Genomic DNA, 14797 nt, shown 5'->3' with positions numbered 1-14797 from the left:
TGTGTGTGTGTGTGTGTGTGTGTGTGTGTGTGTGTGTGTGTGTATAAACTCAATCCTCATCATCAGATTACAGCTCTGTAATCTCTGGAATCATCCATGTGGTAACGTTTAATAACATATCATAATGTCATCTTTCTTTCTATGCACGCACGCACGCACGCACGCACACACACACACACACACACACACACACACAAAATCCCTCTTCCAGTGTCATATGAAAAACACTGGGTAATCCTGGGTTCGTGTTTTCCTAACTATAGATGAGTCCCTCAAATCCAAAAGATGTGTTTAAGTTTTTGTTAGTAACCAAATTTGCTAAATTGGCTTAAAAAAAGGATTTCGTGTTAAATTATTAATTTAAAGGCCCAATTTATTATTAGTTTTTGAAACAGCTGTTTTATCTGTTTGTCTTATTTAAACTAAATATGTGCCACTTTGATGATATTGCATTATTAAAAAAAACTATCAAGCTATCAAGACAGGCTTTAGAAACAACTGCTGAACTTTATTTCCAAAATACGTGTGTACTGTGTGAAGAAATATCAACATTAAAGTTAGATTTCAAAGTTACTTTTATGTCATCCACACATTTACGGACACACTTTGGTTAAATTCCCTCCACCAGATGCTTTTAGTAGCCATCAACAAGATTCTGGAATAATTCCAGCTTTATATTTAAACACTCTTCCTGACAGACTTTATTTAAATTGGTTGGTTTGGTGGATTTTAAAATTTGGAAATTTAAAATAGGGCTGAATTCTGGGATTTGCGAGCTTAATGATAGCCTGCTTTATCCATACAGTTTTGATGTGTGTCAGGGATCATTGTCCTGTTACAACACCCAACAGTGTCCATGTTTTCACTGTCTAACTAACTAATCGGAGGTGAAGTTGCATATTTTGGAGGACGTTGTCATGCTTTTTTATTATTTCATCCTTTTTGTGCAGCGCATCAGTGACATTGGCGGCTAAACAGCTGACATCTGGTAGAGTGTTCTGAGGTTTGAAAGTCTCACCCTGACTCCTCTAAACATCCCTCGTGTCATTGTGGCCAAATATTTCCATATTTGTCTCATCTGACCATAAAATCTTTCTCCAGAGAACATTTGGCTTGTCCATGCGGGTAGCTGAAAATCTGGGTTACCTCTAACCATCTGATGGTGACAGTTTATGTCTTCTTTCAGACCTCTGCAAATTGGTGACACATCTGAATATGTTGTATTTTGTGTACTTGTTGAAACTGATGATCTGCAGTTGTTTATGAATGGCTTAAAAAGACCTTCAAACGTATATACAGCTACAATTCTGTTAGATCTTCACTGAGCAAATGTTATAATAATAATAATTTATCTTAAATTGCTGTATGGATGAAAATAAAATGTAGCTTAAAAGGGTTGATATTTATTTTAGATTTTACTTTAAAAATGCAGGAAGGTGATCTGGTGGCTCTAGTTTGCTGCTGCAGGAGTTGTGCTGTATAATTTTGAGCCACTTGTCCCTTAGAAGGAAGGTACTCTGTAAATCAATGCAAAACTGTTCACCTTTATGATGAAAGATCTCTGTCCTGATGTGGTCCATTCCAGGATAACAGTGTCTCGATCTATATGGAATGAGCCATCACAGAATGGTTGACAAGAAAGAAAAGGATGTGAATTGTCTGCTAAGACCTTCATTGTAATCATATCTCAACCCAGCTGAAGACCTAAGGAAGATTTTGAACATATTACACAAAACTCACCACCAGCATCTCGACTTTTACATTGTTTTATTTCCATTAGTCCTAAGAATGCAAAGAGAATCAATTCCAAGACCAACTGAAGCACTCGTGGCACACATTACACGCCCTATCATAAATAAACTTACAGCATATTTTGGTCTTTGTTACAAGCCCTAATGTGAAGCTTTAGAGTTTCGGATAATTGTTTTTGTACATAACATGATATCATGCAATTGCAACAAGAATTTCCAGTGAAATGGAGCTGAGTTAAAATGACATCAGCTTTGGATCTCCATCCTGTTATTGTTCTAACTCAGCTGGAAGGTTGGTTGCAGTTCATCGGTTGCTCTGCAGATGTAGGGGATCAGGAGGGTTAGTGTACGATGACAAACTCCAAGCCTGTGAGGATTACAGTGTCCTGTGCCCTACAGGTTATATTTAGCAGGGTACCAGTCATGCTTCACAGTGTGGTTGTCCTGCCACACCGACCAAGTTCACTTAGCCCAGTGGTGGTGTCACTGCAGGGATCAGTGCAAAGAAAATCCACTGAGGTTTCATAACAAAGTGCCAACAGCCAATCAAAGCTGCAGTCAGGCAACGCTGCAATGACAGCTCAGTTAGTGCCTCAGCAGCCCTCATACTGTGCGGTGATGTGTAGAAGAATTACATAGATAGTGCAGGAAATAGTGATGTTACCTAAAAGAAAAGGAGCAAGGACAAAAAAGAGAGGGGAGATATTAAACTCAGGAAATTAAAACAACATCCTGCTTTTAATTGTACAAATATTTGTTGGGTTTCTTTGGATTGTAACAAGGGTTACGGATGTATTTTTTATTTTATAGGTTATTTAACATGAACAAAGCAGAATTTACAATTAATTAATGTAGATTAATTAGTCTCAAATAAAGATTTGATCATTGCAAACAAACCTTAAGAAGTAATGTAATTACTTTTGGAACTTTTTTAACCCAGCATGTAGAGCTAATGTCTCTAAAAAATGCCATTTCTATTGTTATTATTGTTGTTTTGCAGTTGTACATCAAGCCTTTTATGGTCAGTACAGTCACATTATTAACCAACAGTATGTTGTTGTTTACAGCGTGCCTCAAAACGTCATTACGTATTCCCCCAGCTGGACCAATGAGAGCACAGGAGGGCGTAAAGCGGTCTGGCGCCGGGTAAAAGGGATTTGACAGTAGCAGGTTTCTAGCTGATCCTTCAGTCGACTTCCTCAGTGGGGCCGAGACAGAGACGATGGCGGCGGCTGCCTGCAGCCAGCACACCGCTGTCACTACCGCCACCGTTAGTGGCAAAAAACCGCATGCTAACAGAGAACATAGCCGGAGGAACCGTGAGAACTCTCGACGGAGACAAGCGGCTCTTTTGTTTCTCAGTAACATCTCCCTGGACGGCCGGCCAGTCCAGAGTAATTCCGCTGAAAATCAAGGAACCCGCCACCACAAACACAACGACTCGGAGGGAGCAGACTCCAGCTCTGCGGCGGGGGCTGCAGCCGGTTTGTGTCCGGATACCGGCAACAGTAGTAGCTACGGGACATTCTCTAATGTACCAGCTTCCGTAAGCAGCGGGACAGTCACTCATTCCGCGGCACCGAGAACGGGACTCACCACCGTGCCGCCGATTCTCGTCCTGCCGTCGGACACGGACTTCAACGATGTGGGGAGCACCGAGGTGTTGCTGGAGTGTCGCAGAGGCTCGTTTCCTTCCTCCGGGAACAGTAACCTGCTCTCGGCGTCCCCTTCCAACACCAGCCTGCTGCCGTCGCCGGTGGGACCGCGGAAGTCGTCCACTTTGCTGTCGGTTCAAAGCTGTAACTCGGTGTCCTCAGAGCCGCGACAAAGGTGAGATATATACGGCGGCGTTTCTGTTCTCTAATCGGGTGAGCGGTGCCATCTGAGCCTGGCTTTCAAGCTTGAATTTGCATGTTTGTCGTCGGTATTCCCCTTTAAACAACACCTGAAAGTTAACAGGGAGACCAGCTCGGCAGGTAGACTGTAGCCGGAGTAGTTTAGTTTGACTTTGACTCGAAACAGTCTTTCTTGTTCACAAACTGAAGCACCGACATTTCATGCTGAATGTGAGCTGGTGATCCCAGAGTTGATGTGTGAGTTCAGCTACTTTTGCTCCGGTCCACTCACTCCTCAGACATTTAAGGACGTTTTAGGACGTGTCAGCGGTCACGATGCAACAAATTCACGGTTAGTGTTGCTGCCTGGAGGTAACCGTGAACTCAGAGCAAGAGCTTGTGTAGTACAGGACTCATAGCAGTTGAATTTGGGACGCAAACTACTGAAAACCCAATACCACCAGCATTTAATGACATCAGACTCACGCTTGCATTTTTTCATTTAGTGGCGTAATATCCTTTCCTAGAAGAAACAAGACATGTGGTGACAGTGTTGTTTATGTCTTTAACTAGGTTGCATTGCGTGGGAAACGGCTGGCATTTAAAAACGAGCTTTTGTTCTTATTTTGTTTCCTATTTTTGGTTTCTGTCTAATTTAGTTTCAGTTAGTTACCGGAGTAACAGTGTGAGGTTTTGTCTTTTTAACTATTCCAACATAGGTGTAGCAAACTCTTGACTCACTCTCATGCAGACATCCCAGTTAGGGTACCCAAGAGCCTGCAACACAGATAATAAACAAAACAAATTGAAAGTTGATAACCTATAAAATAAAACCTATACCTAAAAAAGACCTATAAACAAAATGTGTTTTAAGAAGCGATTTAAAGAAGGTTCCTGACTTCTTGACCCTTATCTCCCCGGGCAGTTAGTTAAAAGCCAAAGGGTCCTGATGAAAAAAAGCAGGGTCACCTTTAGATTTAAGTCTGGACTTTGGAGCTGTAAGGGTTGCACTGCAGTGTAGCCTGGACCTAGACCCAGATCTGTGGTTTAAATGGGAAGGGCAAAATCTTAAAATCAATTCTAAAATGTGCAGGAAGCCAAGACTTGAGTGATGTGATGTTTGCTAAAACCAGGAAAAAGCTGCACTGCTGCGTTCTGAACTAATCAAAGTCGTGAGAGTAACCTGTTCAAGGTGTTATAATCAAACCTCGAGGTCTTAGTGTGAAAGTACTGTTTTTATTCTCAAGATCGTCGTTGTTTATGTGTTGTTCACCAGGTTTATGGGCAGGCTTATCTGTTTTTTTTTCTCCCTTGAGAAGGTTATGTTTTTGGTAGGGTTTGTGTGTATGTTTTTCAGTCTGTAAACATGGCTCGAAAAGTATTGATTGAATTCTGATAAAACTTTGTAGAGGTGCAGAGTGGGGCCATATCAGCAGTCCTTTAATATTTGTCTTCAAAATCAGCTTAAACTGGCAGAAAATGGACAGGAAGCTTTATAACTTAGAAACTATCATTCTTACACTTGTGGTGTTTATACAGTACTTTCTGAATGTTGAAAATAAAGATTTACAACATCATGTCACATTTGACCTCTGACCTCAACTTCAAGGATAAAATTTCTCTGAAGGTCAAAGTGATGATGATAATGATACTGTAGCTATTTAAAGTGACAATAAGTTTTAAGACTGACAAGAACATGTTGGCACGGGATTTGTTTTGAGTCTAGTTGAATAATTTTATTATGACATTGTTATGTACACTACAGTAACATGTATTTAGATGGTTATAAGCTAACAATTTGAGTACTTGTATAATTAGGGCTGGGTATCGTCACTGATTTCTAGAATCGATTCGATCCACGATTTGATTTGATTCTATTCAAATCGGTAAAATTTTGCCTCAGACAGTCAGAAATATTATAATTCAGATAACGCATCAACATTTCCATATTTTTTGTCTATAAAAAGAAAGCTGACACTTGTGAGACTTTATCCAAGGTGTGAGCATCACAGCAGATGTCTTTGTGTCAAAGTAGCTGAGGATAAAAACAGAAAAACATGAAGGTGATTTTCCTGGCCTGCGATTTTATACAAATATTCTGCAGTAGATCAAAAACGAAAGAAAACCATGAATCACCTCATGAACATTACCTGATGCTGCTGAAGTGAAGCAGAGAAGAGTTACAGAGGTTTTATTAGAGACACAGCTGAGCGTTTTGCATAATTTACATAAGTTTAAATTTGTTCAGTAGCCTATTGAACGGCAGAAATGAGGCTTTCTTGTCGGACGTAGGCAAAGGAAAAAACAGCGTCCGACAGCGCTGTAAACAACGGTAGACTTGCGCGTAATAAGCAAGCGAATAATGCAGAAAACAGATTTTTAGACGGGAAACTGTCCTTGAAGTACACACACACAGAGACAGCGCGCTTTGCATGAAGTGTGATTTTTTTTTTATCATGCTGGAAGCAAAACAGCAAAAGTCAGAGGGAATTCATATTGGAGAGAAGTAAAACCTGCAGCTTCAGAATCAGCGCAAAAATTACGTAAACACAAGGCACGGACCCGCCGATGGATCAGAATCAGCAAGCTGTCAGCTTTCAGCCCCGACCGTGTCCGTGCCGTCGGGTGAGAAAGGCGACATCTCAATGATTTGATGCGTCGGCGGGTCCGCGCTTTGTGTTTACGTCTTTGTGCAGAATCCGTGTTCCTGCTCTCATTTACTGTTTTAGCTGTTTGGTGGTTGTTGAAATTTTGTGAGGTTTAACCTGAGGGCAAAATAAATGTATATTTAAAAATCGATTCAAGATTTTAATGAATCGATATCACGTTATCCAAGCTAGAATCGATTTTAATCAATAATCAAAACCCACCCCTATGTATAATGTATCTGAATAATTATTTTTTGGAAAACAGGCCAAATAAAAATAGCCTAAACTTTGCCCTTATTTTTACTGCACAATAAACTTCTTAAAGTACATTTTAAAAAGAACAACAAAAACAAAATGAATCTATACAAAGTACAAAACTATGTCCTTAAAATTAAATCGTGTATTAAGAGTGCGTGAATCAAATATGACCTAAGATTGAACCTTGTGGTACACCATAGGTGAACAAACTGTAGAAGATAAATTACTTGCATTGAGAAAGTTTATTTCTCAATAAGTTTATTATTTGGTTTCATTGACATAAAATGAAACCAAATAAGTGCACTTTCCTCATGCATGTTTTAAGTTGATCTACTACTTGAAAAGAATGAAGAGAGTCGTGGTTAGCTTCAAGAGGACCTGCATTGTGTAACGCGCTAAAGCATAATTACCAACAATTTTCTTCATGTGTTGGCAAATTTTACTCTATTAGCAAAGCCTAAAGCTAAAGTAAGGTCCTTTATACACTACCGGTTAGAACACCCCAATTTTCTAGTTATTTATTGCAATTCAAGTCATTCAAGTCCAATGAATACCTTGAAATGGTACAATGATAAGCTGTGAAATGCCAGAGGTTAAAAAAGGTAAGCTTACACAAAACTGAAAAATAATGTACATTTCAGAATTATACACAAAGGCCTTTTTCAGGAACCACAAAATGGGTTTACTTAGTCCCTAAGGACCCCAAAGCCCTTTACACTGCATTCAGTCATTCAGGTAATGGCAAGCTACATTGACAGAGCCGAGGCTGCCGGACACTGGCACCACCAGGCCCCCTGACCACCACCAGTAAGCAAACATGGGGTATCTTGCCCAAGGATATTTGGCATGTAGACTGGAGGAGCCTGGGATCGAACCACCGACCTTCCGGTGAGTAGGTGACCCGCTCTACCACCTGAGCTACAGCCACCCAAAAGATAACCAGGCTAGACCAGAACTACCCCAGGAAGAAGGAGCAATATCTGCCAAAGGTGACACATCAAAGTAGACACATTTGACTACTTTGATGTGTGAAAGCTGTAGAATATATTTTGGTCTATAAATTGATTCAATGAGTTCTTTTTTAACTCCAATTGCTTATTTGTGTTATGCTTTTTTCAGAGTGCAATGACACATTAAACTGCATAATTTTCAATAAAAACTGGAAAAATTGGGGTGTTCCAAAATCTTTGACTGGTAATGTACTCTTTATTTTGTTTTATTAGTTGGGTTTTATTTCTTTTTAGAGTTTTAATTTTAAATGTGTACTTTTTTTATTTTTCACTTGGCTTTTATTTTTCAACCCTGGCTCGTTTTAGTTGACTCTGATGACTGTGGTAGCCAGCTGTAGAAGCCAGCGGCTTTGTAGGCAGGATATGAACCCAGAAACGGTTAAAACCACCAACAGACGTGCCGAAGACGAGCTGCCTTCTGTACCACAGTAACCCCCAGTCGGTTTCAGTGAGGTGTTTACTGCTCTACTTATGTTTCTCTTCCTGAAAGAGGGGGGAATTCAGACATGCCTACAAAAACAGATGGAAATGAGCTGGATAAAAAGAAAGTTGCAGCAGCAATGAAAGTGAGAGATGAATTTCTTAACATAAAGCCTGTGTGTGTTTTTTATTTAGTTATTTAATTTTTTCTTGAGTGACAGGGAGTTTGTGTGTTTATGATGCATTCTCACCTGGCAGCGGTTCATACACGCTGATCCTGCGTGAGTGCTGATGGATGGATCAGCATCGTCATCATGTTGGCAGCGCTTCAGACCCAGAGAATGCCAGCCACGCAGCGATAAACACCGCTTAACCTATTTACACCTAACAACAGGCTGGGAAATTACCAGCAGATAACAGCTCATCAGTCAGACTGCTGCACCAGCCTTCAGCTGCAGCTCCTGTTGTGTGAGGATTTGATTAATTTACTGTGATGATGCACTTACAGTGTTTTATTATTTTTCCCAGCAAGTGGGCTGCCAATAATATTAATGAGTAAAATTTACACACCTAATATTGGTCTGTGATGTCAAGAGTGTGCGATGTGAGGATAAACTTCATTTGATTTGATTTGACCACATTATTATCATTTTTGATGGTCATGAAGTGTGAGGAAGTAAACAAAGGATCAAATAAAACCACGGACAGGAGGATAGAAAGATAGTTTGAAGTGTTTATCAGATATTTTTTTTAATTTATTGTGTGTACAAGTTTCTGTTAAATTAAGTAAATGATTAAAAAATCAGATTTCATCATTACTTTATTATTTATTTTAATCTATTTTTTTTTTTTTGTCAGCAGTGCTGTCTTCGCCTCCTCCTCATGACAGGCAGCTTCACACAGCCCTCCCCTCTCTAGTTAATGTTCACAACACTGAGTAAAACTCCCATTTCAACAATACTGACGTTGGTAAAATATACAATACAATTAAACAGCTGTAAATGGCAATCTGGCCAGCACAGCGTTAACATTAGCTACCCAACAGTAGCGTTAGCCTTTTGTTACCATTAAGGTAGCAGGTCTGAATACGGGACAGGAATGATCAGTTTATAACTTTATATCAGCAGACATAACATTATGCATAAAATTCCCATTTTTGGCATATGTGCCATATGCCATAAATATTGTATTAAGAAACAAGTGATGTTTTCATAATTAGTGCCACAATTCCAATTTTTATTTTATGTCTCATATTTTCAAGCTCTCTTTGAGGCCTTTCAACCTTTGCTTTCGTCTGCAACCTTTAGCTGCATTCGTAGAACAGTGCCCCCTAACAGTGCAACAAAGCACTTAGCTTGTTACTGTAACCATGTCTTTAAATTAGTGCAGTAATCATTTATTAATGCTGAAACACTTTCTACACTCGGGCTGAAGCGCTGCTCACTCGCTCGCTGCAGCAGGAACCCAGTTCCCCATGTAAGTCATTAAACTTTGATCCGATTCCCACCAATAATCCACTCGCTGGTTTAGGAGGGAAACTGTTCTGCAGATTTGGGGCTCAAAGAGCTGCTGAACACATAACAAATGTTGAGTTTCCTGTGTTCATTGGTTGCTGGGCCTGGTTTTAAACACACTGTTCTTCTCACCTAGACTCTTCCTGGTGTGATGAAGTTGGCCATCATCAGACATGACCATCAGTCGCACTCTGTTTAGCCTTGAGGTTCAGTGTGTGTGAAGTGCTGCCAGCCAGCTAGCCAACCACTTCATTTGCCTGCTGAGTGAACAAACTGTGAAACTGACACTCTGTTACAGAGTAAGGACACTTAGCTGTTAGCTAACACACTTTCACTGCTGCTGTTTTGATACACCTTCACTCTGTTCAAGGAGCTTTTTGATATTTGATATCTGGAGGAACTTAAGCATCTTTCTTTCTTTCCGACAGTGGGTTTCCAGTCATGTGTGCATGATATTGAAGACTAGTTTTAACAGGCTTTCATGCATGGTTGGTGGGGCTGTGTATCACTGCTTGCTCATGGTTTGATCCATATCTTTCACACATGATGCATATGCACAGGCCATATTTTCGGCACCTGTTTTGTGTTAACCAGTAAAACGACAGCTTGACCTTCCCACTCAGCTCTCTCTTCACCAAAACACAATGGTAATACATCCACATCTCTGCAGACGCTGCTGCAGTCACTTTTTCCTGTCCTCTGCTTGTGAACGGCGGCCCGGAGATTCTTCGTAAACACACTTTTCTGCTTAAGAGCCATGACCTTAGACTTGGAGGTGCTTATTGTAATGTTTGCAGATCGGCTGGTTACAGCAAAGTGGAGTTATCTGGCAGTGCACTCACTTGCACTTTTGCTTTTCTCAAACTGTCTGCTCCCACAGCTAATTTCATGTGACTGCCTGTCACTGTTGCTTTTCCCTCCGTTTTGCCGGTGTCTCCATTGCAAGTAAGTGGCAAGGTTTGTTATACTCCCACTGTACTTGGTAGTATGCAGTTTATCACGCTGCAGTTGTTATATCAACAGCCGTTTGCCTGTTTTTGGTCAGGAAATGGTGAATAACAAACACAAACAGAACCGATTTATGATGTCTATATATGTAGTGGTTGCTTTGTGATGTGCAATACATGCAATATACTTATTTTTATGTGGAAACTAAGGGTTTCAGGGGGGAAATAAAATACACAGAAAAAAATTAACATTGGGTCAGCAGTGGGCAATATCTTGAGATCATACGACGGCCCTTTAGGGCAGAATTCCACTTCATTGTATCTCAAATCTCTCCAAAAATTGAGTTAAAATGATGTCACACATGGTTAGTTTTGCATTAATAATTACTACTCACACGGCTCCAGTTTTACTCATTTTATCAGGCTTTTACGTTTTTGGCACACTTACTCAGTTGCGGTGCAATAAATCGACACAATTGGAGACGTGCTTTGTGTAAGCCTTTTTAATGCTTGTGGTCTGCTTGTTTCTGGTTCAGCCGGTGTCCCTGTTCTGGTCTGGATGTTTGTATATTCTTCTAATTTCTGGATACAAACCATGTCTTTTCAGCCTAAAGGGCCCGTCTTGCATTGTTTTCACTCTGATTCGATTGTGAAATTTCTGATCAGAAATCAGCACCATGCTGGTTTCTGTTTACGAAATAAATGGCAAAATCAGGATGTGAACTGCATCCAGTGTGTGAACGTATTGTGGTTTTGATCCATGTAATTATGGATCAGATCAGTCAACCCTACTTGATGCTCTCCTCGTGGACTTTCTCTGTTCTTCTAGCTGTAATTTTGCAGTATTATGAAAATGCTGGTTGCTCTTTTATGAGCGTATGACAGATGCATGAATAAATGCATGTACGTGATATTTTGAAATTGGATGCATCCATCATTTGTTGAATAATACTGTTGAATTTACTGCACAACAGAGCACAAAAACAGTTCAGCTGATATCCAGCTTCTTAGTTTTGATTATATTACATAATGACTTTATGTTTGAGCTCAAAAATGAAACAAGATAATTCAGTTCAGAAGGCATAAAAGATTTTTTTCTTTTACAGTTTTATTGCTGCTTTTTTTTTGGAATTTAGGACAGTGTGAAGTTTCAACTGAACTAAACCAAAACATTTATTAGGACACAGTCTGAAAGGGCGTAAAGCATGTAATGACATAATCTAATTCATGATTAAATTTAACCGAGCTTTAATCTAAACCTTAGGTTTTACATTTCTTTATATCGCTCTCCAGCTGTCCTGGAAGAATTTCTCTGTCTGAGGGAGAAAAAAGGAGCAGAGACTTACAGAGCACCGACTGAGCAAAGTCACCAAAGGGTTTTTGTAGGTAATTTAAAGTGAGCGTGTCAGCCTACTCAGAATTTTGTGCTGCTGAGGAGCATTAAAAACGAGGTGATGGTGCTTTTTCGTAGGGTGCTGGAGTATCCTGTCTGTGCGAGTTTGGCTGGGTGTCAGTTATGTTGTGTGGGTGCATGCGTTTGTGTATCTAAAGGCCTGTCACAGTAATTATATTATCAGCACACTGCGTGATATTTGGATATGACCTCAACCATTTTCCCTTTGATAGCAGATCTACATAATAACAAGTGCAAAGACTTTTATGTTCCACCTTTTAACTATTGGCTCATTTTGCATGGAAAGGTGCTTTTGTCACTTCGGGACTGGTTATGATTTTCTTCTGCATTTTTCCACAAGATTCAAAAGTACTCCACCAATTCAGTGTTGTACTTCTACAGCAGACTCATAATTAAAAAAAAAAAAAAAAAACAGGATACACCTTACACACTTGTGTCTATTAAGTTGATGTTGCACTGATGAGGAGTTGCTACCAAATCCTTAAACTCAACTGTCAGAATCAGCCTTCGTGTTGTACTTTTCAGCCCTCAGCTGTAATAGTCTGATGATATTGTCTCCACCCCTCCCTGATCTCAAGGTCAAGGTCACAAGGTCTTGTCTTTTTCAGTCTTCTTGTACCTGCTGATCTGGGTTTGCTTTGCAGACAGCCACTAATTAAGTTGAGTCAAGCCGTGTTGACAGTAATCAGCCTGTGTGTGAACTTTGCAGGATTAATCACACCTGTGAGCAGTCTCATCAGTGCACGCTGCTTTTCTAGGTTACTTAACAGGATCTTGGCTGTCCTCAATTCATAGATATGAGAATTTAATAGTGATACTACAATCCAAAGGAAATATGTTGATGTCTGTGTGCCTTATCGCCTCAGCTAAATATAGAGGGGAATACCCTGCATATCTATACGTGCTGTGGGCAAATGTCAATGCTTATATCTGATTGTGACTCCTGCGCTGACTCTGTTTTTAAGTACAGCCACCGTTGACATCATACTTGGTTAGTAAGTCCCATTTTGAAGCTTCAAGCTGAGTTGTTTCCATCCAGCTGTTTGACAGCAGAGCAAGGGCCAGATGTGACTGAGAAGTCCATAAATGCTGCATGTTTGTGGCTTACTGAATTGTCAGTCGCACGCTGAGACACACTCGGCTTCATTCTCCTCCTTTCTGACTTGAATTCAATTAAAGTATTGAAGGACTGTTGTGGTGAAGAGAGAGCTGAGCCGGAAAGCAAAGCTCAGGTTTGAGTTGATCTACATTTTAACCCTCACCTATGGTCGTGAACTCTGGGTCGTGACTGACAGAACAAGGCTGTGGATGCAAGCAGCTGACATGAGTTTCCTCTGTAACGTGGCCTTCGAGAGAAGAACTCAAACATGCGGAGCGAGCTCGGTGGAGGAGATGAAGTTGTTTGGACATCTGATCAAGGAGGCATCCTGATCTATACTAAGCCATTAAAATGCATAATCTTACATTTGCCCTAAATGTCTTTTTCTTTTAGTGCACAGTGTAGGTCTAACATCAAGAAAAAACATGTTTGTGCCAAACGCAGTATTTTTTAGCCTTAGCAAAACACACCTGAGGACTTTTAGTTTTCTTTTTTCCTCCAAGACTGACGCAGCAGATCAGTTTTTGTGCCAGGGGAAACACTAAATCTCTCCTGACCTACCTATTAGGCAGCCACTCAGTCAGGCCTCTTTGGCTGAACTTCCCCTGGAGGTTCAGGTGTTCCCTGAATGACTTCATAGAGTCACTGACATCTAATTCAGACTGACTAAAGAGGGTGGTTCCTTGTTTAAATGGAGATTTTCCACTTGTGACATCAGGCTGAAAAGACTCGCTGAGCTCATTTGCATGGATATGTTTTAGGATCTTTGCATCAGTGTTCATTAAACAGTCTTTTACTGCCAGGAGTTTGTAAGCAGTTACTGGCTGAGAAAACTGGAATAAAGCAGAGGAAGAGCAACTGAAGGTCAACACTAATCTTCTCAGTGGAACCGGATGAAAGAGTGAAGTGGTGTTCACACAAGCGCTGTTTTACAGAAGAAGCTGTGATCTGGGTGTAATTAGCAGGACATTCGTGTTAATTTAATCGCATCCTTTTAAACCAGATCATTACCTTTTACTGGCTGTGAGACACCATCATAGATCCAGCATCACTTTAATGATGTAAAATACCAGGAACAACAGTCCTTCAATGATTAATGTGCATTTTATGACCTCAGAATTGAAAGGAGGCACTTAAATCTCTGAACATCCCAACAGTCGCCAAATAAGTGCGGCTTTAAAATGGACCAATCAAACGTTTCTCTTCTGATACTGGTACAGATTCCTTTGCTTTAGTTTGCTCCCGATACTGAGTAAGAGTTTGATACCAGTGTTGGTGTTCTTGCTTTTATGTGCAAGACATCAAGGTCTTTATTCTACTTTTCATTTGTCTCATGAGAACATTTGAATGCTGCCATTTATGGGTACCCACTCAAGGAAGTGGGTTGGATGAGGCACAGACAAAGAGGAGATAACGTTAATGTTACCCTGACTACAATAAAAGCTGCCTAGCATGTGTTTGGCCACACATTATGAAAATGAGAAAGCGGGGGTGAGGCATTTAGTCATGTCAGCTCACTTGTCCAAACTTTGCGGTTAAACCTACTCTAAACAAACAAACAGCAGATAAGACACACCTCCAAACTGTTGAGTCTTTGCTATTAGCTTCCTCCAGGCCGCTGCTGCTGAAGCGTGGTGTAGTAAAGACAGAAAAATATAACATTTAATTGAATCCATCAGCCCATTATCGTTATCCAAACAGGCTTTTTGGGTCACGATTGGACTGATATCCAAATATATTGGACAGTTACACCCTTATTTAATTCTTTACAGCTTTTAAATGGCCATAAAAGGCACAGTCACAGCAGTCGTTTCAACATTAGGAAAAAGCTATGATGTGGGTCGAATGGAAGATAACTATCATTTTCTTTAGGAGTTGATTGTTTTGAGTTTCTTTTTCTT

The 14797-nt window shown here is 40.3% G+C and overlaps 1 protein-coding gene across 1 annotated transcript in view; it reads left to right on the top strand.

Moving 5' to 3' along the window:
- The first annotated feature begins 2913 nt into the window (after positions 1-2913).
- Positions 2914-14797, top strand: part of cables2b (Cdk5 and Abl enzyme substrate 2b) — a 46960-nt gene continuing 35076 nt past the window's right edge. The window contains exon 1 of the mRNA XM_080898819.1: positions 2914-3581. Coding sequence (XP_080754945.1) covers positions 2974-3581 — 608 coding nt within the window. The 5' untranslated portion in view covers positions 2914-2973. The remainder of the gene's footprint in view (positions 3582-14797) is intronic.

This window comes from Rhamphochromis sp. 'chilingali' (assembly GCF_963969265.1).
Source record: "Rhamphochromis sp. 'chilingali' genome assembly, chromosome: 12".
Taxonomy (NCBI): Eukaryota; Metazoa; Chordata; class Actinopteri; order Cichliformes; family Cichlidae; genus Rhamphochromis; species Rhamphochromis sp. 'chilingali'.
The sequence above is the reverse complement of the archived record's forward strand: the minus strand, read 5'-3'. Positions and strand labels throughout refer to the sequence as shown.